At 33.3% G+C, this 11,785-nt stretch overlaps 1 protein-coding gene across 2 annotated transcripts; it reads right to left on the minus strand.

The window, feature by feature from the left end:
* Window positions 1–783: 783 nt before the first annotated feature.
* Window positions 784–6,856, minus strand: LOC121240538 (cell division control protein 6 homolog B-like). Of its 2 annotated transcripts, none has more exons than XM_041137991.1 (17): window positions 6,637–6,855; window positions 6,390–6,483; window positions 6,056–6,276; window positions 5,912–5,986; window positions 5,727–5,839; window positions 5,514–5,620; window positions 5,347–5,406; window positions 4,930–5,003; window positions 4,753–4,803; window positions 4,506–4,555; window positions 3,669–3,801; window positions 3,437–3,526; window positions 2,485–2,547; window positions 2,296–2,391; window positions 2,101–2,190; window positions 1,855–1,978; window positions 784–1,023 (listed from the first exon to the last, which is right to left on the minus strand). In XM_041137991.1, exons 1-16 carry the CDS (start codon window positions 6,790–6,792, stop codon window positions 1,922–1,924), a joined length of 1,530 nt encoding a protein of 509 aa, XP_040993925.1. In that variant the 5' UTR covers window positions 6,793–6,855; the 3' UTR covers window positions 784–1,023; window positions 1,855–1,921. The 2 variants fall into 2 exon arrangements, with proteins under 2 accessions (XP_040993925.1, XP_040993926.1); XM_041137992.1 differs by having other exon boundaries at window positions 826–1,023; window positions 5,912–5,974; window positions 6,637–6,856.
* Window positions 6,857–11,785: the final 4,929 nt, after the last annotated feature.

The following is an 11,785-nucleotide window of genomic DNA, read 5'->3' on the forward strand; positions in this document are numbered from 1 at the left end:
ATGGGTCCAGTTCGGTCCGGTCTCAGAAATTATAGAATCGAAATTGGATCGAATCTGACCGGTTTTCATAATATAAGAACCAGTTTCGGACCGATTTCTCGATTTAAATTTACACCCCTAATGCTATGTATCACATGGAGATGTCAGAGTCGGTATGTCCTATCTGTCTCTTTTAGTCTGATTTTCTGCACGATGCACCCTCTTCTAACTGGCACAATTTGCGGGCCGAGCTCCTTTAGTGAACCTAGGGCCGCAGGAGGATGAGATATGATTGAGGACGAGACTCAATATCTTGCATGGGCTGGGAGGAGAATTCCCTTTCCACTATGTTTTTGCTATTTTCAAATGAAAGCATAAAGAAGGTAGAAGCGAAATTCATTTTAAAAAAAACAACTATTCATGGAGAAGAAGTATACGAAATCAGAATGAATGGCATAATTTGCCTACAAACAAAAAAAAAAAAAAAAAAAAAAAAAAAAAAAAGAATGAATGGCATAATTTTATATTGTTCATGCATTGTTTTAACAATGCATAATGCATGATTAGTGCAAAATTATGCTATCCCTTTTTTATTCGGTGCACCTTTAAGTATTTTCGACGTTGCACTGTTATGGGCATCTAAAGTATGCAAGCAAAGGAAGTCCACCTCCCAAAAATACAAAAGAATTTTTATAAATCGAGCCAGTCTGCTCTGTAACTTCTTTTCATCTATCTCATTATTATAATTTTTTTAAATTATCATATAAAATATAATAAACAATTCAAAATTTTAATATAAAATATAAAAATAATATTATAATAATATGTTATTCAAATTTTAACTTTTTCTAAAACTATCTCATCTTATCTTACTATCTAAACCGCATCTAAATCATATCTTGAATTTCTCTTTTCTCATATCCTGTTATGATGTTTTTTCTGGCAGCATTTCAACTTTTGGCTACAAATTAATTGTGCTTTCGAATTCAAAGTTCCTCTATTTTGATCTTCACGAGTCGTGCTTGCTATGCATTGCCCCGATAACTGCATCAATGCAACCAAATGTTAATCTGTTATACAACATGGACGACAAAATAATTAAATATTCGGTCTTATAAATTTACCTTTTTTTTTTTTTTTTCCAAATTGAAACTTGTATGTACCTTTTTTTTATAAGTCCCTTATCAATATATTGATCTGATTCTCATGTGCTATGGCAGAAGAATCTTAAAGAGCAATGAATGATAATCTATGAATGAAAATTATATTTACAAATTATAACGAAAAATGCATCTTTCGCAATAATGATATTCTATGATTTAATTTGTAAGAATATAATTTTAAATATTTCTTAAAATTTGAAATTTACCATATCATCAGTGTGAAGGAAATTGGTCCCGGACCACTCCTCATTTCAAAATGATTAACGCCTCGCTTGATTATTCAAATAAGATGATTTGAGATGAGATGAAAAATTTATAAATACTAATAAAATAATTCGTAAATAATAATAAAATAATTTGAGTTGAGATGTTTTATGAGATCTTAAAAAATGAGAAAAAGATTGAATAAAAATATTATATAATTAAAATATTGTTAAAACATAATTTCTTTTTATTCTAGATTTGAAAATGTTAAATTATATTTTATATTTTATTTAAAAATTTAGAAAAAAATATAATGATTAAGTAATGATTTCAATTTATCTTGTCTCATCTCTACCTCCAATATTCAAAAACAAGAACTGATGTGCTTATTCACAAAAAAAAAAATGCTGGTTCTTTTGGTCAAACAACTACTGAAAAATACCCATGCATGAAAGACTCAGAGACAGTCGTAAGATTAATGAAAATTGTAAAAGCAAGTGCTACCAACCTGTTCATTTGGACTGTGTGAACTGAAAAAATGAAGTCCCCCCCGTTAACAAGCTTCGGAAGAATCACTAGTCTATGTGCTTTGAGCAAAATTGCTGAAAACAGTTGCGAAAGAAACGGATCCCCTGATTCAAATATAGGAAGATGTAAATAACAAGAGAAAGAAAGAAAGAAAGATCAGTGAGAAACAGATTCTACGTGTAAAGAAAGCAAGATACGAGCGGATCAACAAAACTCGGGCCCAAACCTGCAATGCAAACGTGATGTCTGCTTCATCTACCCTTAATGTCACTCTTTTCGATTTATCATCTCGAGATTGACCTACTTTGAGAAGCCCCTGCACTTTGAATATTTTGCCTTAGAACTTTATTCATATCTCTTCATTTTCCAAGTAAAATAGGGTATTAGAACTCTAGTGTACAGCCCTACAGCACTGTGTTACCTGGTCATTTAGAACTCTGCATATGGTTGAAAGTTCCATACTCCCAACAGGTGGGATTAGGGTTGATTTGCAGAAGTCCATGTAAGACTTATTCAGCTGCATTCAGGAAGCGAATTTCAGAAAACAGTTCTGCAGTTTCTAGATAGAAATCAAGCCAAGTATAGGTTAGGTAGTGGCAAAGAAGCACACCTCCCCTACAGTTGTATCCTTCTTTCCTCCATGGAAAAGTTTGACCGCAGAGCAAAGTACAATCTGCAGTCAATAACTTGTGCATCTCAAAATAATGTATGGAGCAAGGGAAGTAAATTTAAGTGGGGCTGAAAACTTTTGCGCGCGGTATATTTGGTGCAGGGCACATGATAATCTAGTGATTGAATTCATTTTTTTGGGTAATAAACATATCCTTTAATGGTTGGGTTGCGTTTGGACAAATCAATCATAATTTCAAATCCTTTAATGGTTAGGTTGCGTTTGGACCAAATCAAACAAAATTCCAAATCCAGAGTTTTGAAAAGTTTTGAAAGCTTGTTTGGAAATGCAAATCCAAATTTTGATACATATCCAAACAAGAAATTTGGATTTTAACACACCAAGTCCATCCAACCAAATGCACCATTAGGAGTTTGGAGGGGTTTTTAAGGAAGGGTTTGACATTCATCAAAAGAAATTCAATAATTTCCATACACCGTCCACAAGGTTTTCTCAATAATTACAATCTAACATATCGCATCAAATCACGTCAATTTATAAATTTATTTTTGTAAAATCTTTTTGTAGCTAAAACATTCCACAATTGTAATTCATAAGCACAGAAGAGATCATTTTCTTCTCTTCATCATTGATAAGAAAAAGTGAGCAGCTTTTATAATTTTCGGAAAAGGAACCCAAATTTGAAGCTCTGTGCTGGGATACTCTTTTAACTAGCCCAAATGGACCAGTGGGTTACGTATCGACATCCTTATAATCAATTACAAAAACTTTTTCGATCTCGGTGCTACTCATCATTTAGCTTTTTAACCTTGCAGCAAAAGGATGCCTATGTTGGAAAGATTCTACATCATTCATCAAAATTGGATAAAAACAACTATGGAACTGTTATATATGATACACCATGTTTTCAGCATCTGGTACGCAAGGTTACCTGCTGATGTTGTGGGAGAGATTGTATAGTATCCACTATTGGTGTTCTATACGTCTTTGACAAAGCAACAACCATATGATCAAGCCTCACCTGCAACCAGTTTCGAAACCTCAGAGAGGCAATAAGGAAAAAAAGTATAAAACAAATAGAAACTGGCAGAGAAAACAGACACAAATTCGATATTTCAGAAAGGATATCTAACTATCTAAGATGTCAATAGTTCAGAACTTACAACATCTATTTCCTGTTTTCTTAAAATATCAGCAGCTGTTGTTTGCTGTTCAAATAATGCTTTCTCTACTGTCGACAAATTGAAGTTGCTGCTAGATTTTCTCAGCTCTGCTTCTAGTACCTCAATTGCACTCCTGCATACAGTCTTAACTGTTATAGCCTAAATTTTGAAGTTCTTATTGGAGACAATGAAAGCTTATAGGTGTTTTTATTTGTATGACATCATTTTTCTAGTTGCTTTGATGGAGTTAGAACGCCAATATCCATTGTAGTGCTCGGTACCAATTCCTGTGGTGAAACTGTTCAACATGCTATAACGCAGACACACAAAAGACTGATTCCCAACAGTCGGAAAAAAGAAGAAGCTAACTTCTTGCTGGCATCATTCAACTACACAATACCACTAAGAATGAATCCTCTATCCATGTCAAGCCCCATGAAACTTAATGGATAATAGATTGAAAAGAAAACGGGATAGTTTTAAGTTTTAAATTTACCCAGCAGAGCCAATGTTGCAAAGGATGTTGCCACATCTTGGAGTGTAATCTCCAAAATCAACTTTCACATACTTACGGTACAACTTTTAACTAGTCAAGCTTTACCACAAAGTATTGAAATATGTATAAACTTGAATAAATATCCTAAATGTCTTAGAGCTACTTGGGTTGAGCAGTTTGCTAATGGATTTGCAACTCATACCAAGCAACACTGCTGAATTTAGTGTGTTATTTTTTTCCCTACTACTTCTTGAACGCAGGAATGCAGTCAAGTTCTGACACTTGCATCTACCAATTCATCATAGGCCGAACCAACAATTCATATATCATAGAGCACTGACCTGCAAACACAAAGTGCTTTTCGCATATCACCAGAGGCAGCAGCCACTTTCTGCAAATTTTATATAGTCAGTATAAAATGATTTTCTACGCTAACCACGAGGTTAGAATCAGATGCCTTAGCTTTATGAGAAAGTTATGCATCATCCTTAACGTTGGGCGAGAGAGAGAGAGAGAGAGAGAGAGAGGAAACTAAGAGAAATAAAAATTATTCATCAGAACATAGAAAATAAGTGACGGAGAACTCACTCTGGCACAGAGTTCCAATGCTTGCGGTTGAAAGACAAGGTAAGGAAGTGCCTGGTGGAGCAGAGTGACCATAATTACTCATCAATTCTCCAGACAAATCTATTTTTTCCACCAGAATCAATGCTATAAGCAAAACTACTTGTTTGCTTGAAAGTAAAACGAGAGGGCAGAACTTACCAACAGCCTCTCCTGCAGTATCGTGAGGATCTGATCTTTATCGTAGGCCCGAAAAGTTACTACCATAGGCTTGCCTAGCACCAAAAAAAATAACGGCAGAGCTACCGATGAGTACTAACAGAAATACAGGTCAGCTGAAATGTCATTTCACATTTGTAGTCAATATTTTGGTGGAGAATGAAGGGCAGGTTTAAATGTGGCATTTAAAGGATATATTCAGGGGACAATTCAGAAAACTTTAGTTGAAGGAGGTAATCAAGCTATTTATCTATGTCCTTCCCAAGTAGAATGTCCCAATATTCAATATTCCCAAGTAGAATAAAGGGAGTTCATTGAGTCTTGGATAAAAGACCACCATTAAAAGGGAAAACTTTTGCCGTCTTAAATAAACTAAACGAAAGCAAGTATCGAACTAACAGTTTAATGATTGGAGTCTCGGGAGAAAACGATCTGCTAGGTCTATTGCATTAGCTATTCCTGCAAAAGCAAAGATGAAATGAGAAGTTCATGAATGCATGTGAGGCACACAAATTGAGAATCCAATGAATTCAGGAACTTCAAAATAATTTTACTAGGAATGGTACCTATCAAAATACATCTGGAGAAAGGTAAAGTTGTAAGCAAGAAAAGATCGTGAAGCACAGCCCGGTCTTTAGTAATTAAATAGTCCAATTCATCAGCAATTATCAGCCTGTTTTATAAAACGAACACCCACATGAGTAAAATCATCTATTTGGCGTCGTCCAATCGAGAAACAAGCACGGAAATGACTCAGAAATGTACTCTTGTTATCTCACATCATCTTCTTGGCGGAAGACAGCGGGTTTTGAGAATACACGTTCTGGAGCTGTTGCAAAGCAGAGGTAGTAGAGCCGTTGGCTTTCTTTCGCCGTTGGGCATCGCCGAGTATCTGCCAATACAAACAGCTGCTAAGCATGGTTGATGTTTTAATGGCAATCAAATATGTTGTTGATATCGGTACCTTGCTGAAAATATCCGATGTTTTTGCTAGAGAAGTACAATTAATGCTCAACACATCCGGCTGCTGATGACCTACCTGTTTGTTAGAGCAATTGATTCAATAGAGTGCCATAACAATCAAATAGAGGGGAAGTAAGAGCTTTACCTCTTTAGCCCAATCAACCAGAAGCTGTTTCACTTTTTCCATTGACAATGATTTCCCGGTCCCTGGACACCCGCAAATATATAAACTCCCAGCCTTCTCTTGCTCCATGCATACCTTGCAGAACTCCAAAACCCTCCTCTGCTCATCCTCACGGCACACGATGGTAGATGGTGCCGTCGAAACGTGCAAGGCCTCCTTCACCGCCCTCATCTGCTCCGTATCTACATTGATCAAAATAAACGACACGCCGAGAATATAAATAAGCAGGTTCTACCAAAACTAAAACGAACCGGAGAATAAATACATTGAGATCAATTTCAAAGTTCACAATTACCTACGGGACTCCATTTCGAATTTGGGATAAATCTATCAGGCGATTTCTTCAGTGGTGATTTTCCAGGATTTTCACTTGAATCTATGGCAGCTCTCTGCAAATAATTTTACTCTAATTTAGTTTGCTTCGAATTGCGTATACATAAACCCATCAAGTTTAAGCAAACGCGCTGTTTGTTAGAAGAACGATAAAATTGAAATGAAAAACATCAACAGTTCGTATATAATCAGAGCATCGTAGAAATCACATTGGAGGGACAGTTTGGGCTCGCAGATGTGCATCTGCGAGGCGATTTCCACTTGACCGGTATGGAAGGCTGGCTATCCTGCGCAGCTGCAGCATCGGATCTGAGTCTTCGTTTCTGAGGAGTGGAGTCGGCGTTAGATCGGACGATGGCAGGCATGGTTAGGATTAACTGGTTTTGGATTTCGGGTCGTGGATCGGTGGTATAAGGAGGAAAAAAAACGTGGGGAATAAATAAATATAGCGGCTGCGTTTAGCGGGAAAATGTAGACGTAGGAAACTCATTTCCCGCCAAGGCTTTTAAAAATCCTAAGGACGACGACTCGGATTAACATTGGGATATTTTATAGTTTTTTTTTTTTTTTCAATATCGAGATATATTATACAATTTAAAATTAGATAGAATCTTAATTAAAAAAAAAGAGATAAATATATTAAATTAATTATATTTTATTTATTTTGTATTTAATGTTGTCAAAAGATTTCCATAAATAACAATAAATATTATAAAACCTGTTTTATTTATTTATTTATTTATTTATTACTCGTACTCTTGTAAACCATTCCATCTAGGCTGTAATTGAGCTAAATTGAGCCGGTATTTAATTTATCGAGCTCATCTCAACTTAAAATATTCGAGTTTGAGCTCAAATCTAAGTTTGAGATTTTTATTTATTCTTTATTCGAGCTTGATTCGATAAGTTAAATTCTTAATTCGAACTCATCTAAAAAACGAAGCCGAGCTCGGCTCAAATTATTTATTTTTTTTATTTTTTGGAAAAGATTTAATAAATAAATAAATAATTTAATATTAAATTTGTACAACTAATAAGTAGAAACTCTATTGAATTATAAGATTTGAGAAATTTATAAATAATTAATATCTAACTAATTGATATTTATCCATAATAACAATATATTATATGTCTACATAAATTATTAATACATACATATAATATGATAGCATTTATCTATGTCATATATGGTTTCAACATACTATTATATAAAATTATTAAATCTTATCGATTAACTATTGTACAAATTATAAAATATAACTATGAAGTATATTCAATATATAGACATAAATAATTAGATTAGATATTATATATTTAATTATAACAGTATTATGCTTATATTATTAACTAATACAAATATATATGTATATATTTATTAATATATGAATAAACTTTAATCAAATCGACTGGGGCATAAATGAGCGAGCCTTAACAAGTCGAGTCGAGTCGAGTTTTGTCGGACATATGTCATTTACTAATCGAGCGAGTATTTACTTTCACGGGCGAGTTTTTTTTTTCACGAGTTGAATTCGATTCAAATTTAACCGAGTACCGAGCATGCTATCGAATATATTGGTTCATTTACAACCCTATCCATCTCTAACCTCTTTCTCTATTATTTTTGCTCTTAAAAAAACTCATTATTGTTTTTCCATTCTACCACTGTTTTCTTTGAAGAAAATGATACATTTTGTTACTTTTTACAATAAAGATCTTATAAACTTTATACATATGTCTAATAAATAGGGATTGATTTACTTCTTTATGTTGACTTTTGATTGGCCATGGGCCAGTTTGTAAAACTTATGTAGTAAAAGTTGTAGTACCTCTTGCATTACTCTTTACTCAAATGGTATAATAATCGAAATTCAGTATCCAACAAATATTGATCTTTTTTTTCTTTTTTTTTTTCTTTTTCTTTTATTTATAACAATCCTAGATATTGATCTGAAACATAACATTCTGTGTTGCTAAATAAGTATGAAATAGTTATAAGAAGGGCCAAGTCTATAAAAAATAATTAAAAAATATCTTATAAGCTGATTTAGTTTGACATAACAAATCATAACCAGTTTTACAATTTATAAACATGTCACATCAAACTATATAAATATAATTTTTTTTTTTTTATAATTTTGTTTTGTATAAAATATTTATAATAGTAATATTCAAACATCTTTTTTTTTTTCCAATTATCTCTTGCCTAGTCAATCTTGGTGCCTTGGCAACCATGAACTCCACTAAATTTCTTAGAGAGTTTTTATGTACAATGTAAAAAAACTTCAAGATTTTTAAAAACACCCAAAAACTTAAAAATACATCTCTAAATAATTTTTTTTTAAAAGGAAAAGAAAAGCAGGAATAGCCACCGTGGTGCATGCATAAAAAAAATACTTCAAAATTATTTATGAAAACAACTCTTAAAAAATTTTACAGCCAAATTAATGTATTCTCAATAAGTCTCCCCACTTTGACCCTCTTAAAATTAATTTGTACTAATAGTTAATTATAATCATATATACACCATTCATGAAAATTCCACTCATCCAAACACCTCAATATGATTTCGGAAACTCAAGTTTTGTGTCTAATCTTTCTCACACCCTAAAATAAGTAAAAGATTAGGTAGAAAACTCTGAAGAGAATTTAATACAGTCTCACATTATGTAATAGTACGAAAATAAACAGATAAAAAGAGTCAATATTTAGAGGCTTAAATTCTTGGATTAAAAGTAGAATTCGAATTGTTAACGTCGTGTTTCGTGTGCCTTTAGCCGAGTTCTAAAAACTCGAGTTTTCGGACTGTCACCTGCAAACTTTAAGCAAATACAGAGAAATAGGTCCTTGGTGGTAGTCAAGAAGTCTCTAATGCTAAAGTCAATATATCTCGTTAATAATTTTTGTGTAAGTTTAGAGGAATCAAATAGAGTTTCTCATACATGAAGATTGACTCTAATACTAGGTTTCTGGTGGAGACAACTCAATCTTGACTTTGAAGGACTTATGTCATTTTCACTGTTCATTTGTCAGAATCCTTTAATGTGGCGTGGCTTCTGGGGTGGCGTCATTAATACGGCGCGAAATACAGGCAGTGGTGCCATTAATGCGGCCTGGTTTCCTGATTCACTTTACCCAGAAACATTCAATGTTAAGCTTCTTCATGCCTGCTGTCAGGAGGGTTCTCCATATTTCCAGCCCACCTATCTGGGTAGGTTTCCGAGGGTAGTCTGTCAACAGGGTGGTGTAAGGGCGGTCAGTCTCATCCTCCTCTAACGTTTACTTTCCCTATCATGCAGAGTTGCTTCATGGGTGGATTTTGCTCGTGGACAAAGTACTCTGCAAAGACTAATTGACTCTTTTTAAGAGGGAGGTCTTTGGACTTGGCCGGACTCTCTGACTTACTTTCCCAACAGTCCCTCATGAGTTTGTTTTAAAGGCCGATAGGGGAAAATTAAACCCCTTACATGTATCTTAACATAATGATGAAATAATATCAATATCTCATTTAATTTGAATATGTTTGTCTTCCAAACACACAGAAATATAACACCACGGTACTCCTCCAATCGTGGTATCATATTAAGAGTATTGGTAAAGACAAGTCTCAAATGTTTCGCCCAAATCTTTTGTAAAAAGTGAACTCCATTGAGAAAAAGTGAACTTTTTTATTTTTTATTTCTGTTGTAGTCAACTTTTTTATAAGATGTCTATGTGAGACTTGCGCATGATTTGAGATTTGTATATATATATATATATATATCATTGTTCTTATATTAATTTTGTATATATATGTATATATTTATTTACATATACATGTTAAAAAGAAAATCATACGTATAACCTACCTCAAGCAAAAGCATCGCTTCCAAACTTTCCAAGGTAGCTAGCAACTTGCCAAGCTTTGCGATCGACGACGACGTGAAATATAGATTTAATTTGTAGAGACTACTTCGAATGGCGTAGGTGCTCGGACAGCTTCGTCAATCGAAACGGTACGTACGATACAAATACATACATACATATATATATTGCGATATATTTTCTTGGACTTTGAATGGTCGAGGTGCTCGGAAGAGGTGCTATGGATATAACTTCAAAGCTTTAAATTCCAACAATGGTGGCCCCGATCCATTAATTATTAGGTCACAGTCAGCGATTGGTGACCATTTTGCATGTTGACAAGAACATTAACTTGCCTCTTGCTCTTAGATATTTGTTCTCTCCAATCTCCATGTTACCAAAATATACCCTTGCGTACGTGTGATCATCATCCTTATACATACCATCTAGCCGAAAACAGTACGATACATAGCCGGAAGAGGTAAATTAAATTAAAAATATTTATATAATTGAGTTAACACATAAAAAATAGTAGCTAAAGACCTGTGACCTGATTGGTATAACCTCTAACCGTCAAAATAGAGATCTGAAATTCGAAACTATCCTCTCCCAAATCCAATAAAAAAAAAAAAGGCAAAAAAATGAGTTTATCTTTATCAATTTTCTTTATATTGACATTAGGAAATGTTTACCGGGTCGTGTGGCCAATCTATATCATGCTTGCCAAATTTCATCAAAATATATTATAGGAAAATTTTATTCATCATTCTTACATTGCATACTATACATGATTTTTTTCTTATTAAATATTTGATATATGGATGATGACTAGAAAAATTCTTTTAGTTTAACAAGAATAAAACAAAAAATCAAGCTATGTGATGTGTAGCTTAAAGATCATGATGAGTAGAAGGGCTCTATATTATTTACCCAGCTCACACACATCAAATGACCCATTATTGTGGAAAGTACTTTTATAGCATACCTTAATTAAGGCCTTATATATTAATAGCATTTTGACCAGATCCATTTTTTTAAGAGAAATTTTATTTGCAGTTCTCATTTAGAGACTGTATGTGCAAACTTTTCATTAAATTGAAAAAAAGTACTATTTTGATAAGAATATTATTGTAATTTTGAAAAAATTTAAAAATAAAATTTACTTTCAATGCAGTCCCTATTTGGGGACTGTACGTAGCATCACTCTTTTTTTTTTAAAACAAATCTTCAAAATTTGGTTGATCATCTTCAGCTTCTACCCATTACTCTCATATGTTTCTATGTCCATGATTGATCATGAGAAATTTCACAAGCTTTACTAAAGTGAAGAAATCTAAGATGAGAAAAGTTATTATACAGTGTGACAAAATAAAAATGTATAAATAAATTGAGGAAAAAAGAAAAAGAAAATAGTCATTATATAAAAGCTAGCTAAAGGAGGACTCTTTAAATTAATAATTTGGATATAAAAATATTACTGTATTTACGATATGTCATACCAATCAATGTGACTGATCG

This window comes from Juglans microcarpa x Juglans regia, chromosome 7S (genome assembly GCF_004785595.1).
Source record: "Juglans microcarpa x Juglans regia isolate MS1-56 chromosome 7S, Jm3101_v1.0, whole genome shotgun sequence".
Classification (NCBI taxonomy): Eukaryota; Viridiplantae; Streptophyta; class Magnoliopsida; order Fagales; family Juglandaceae; genus Juglans; species Juglans microcarpa x Juglans regia.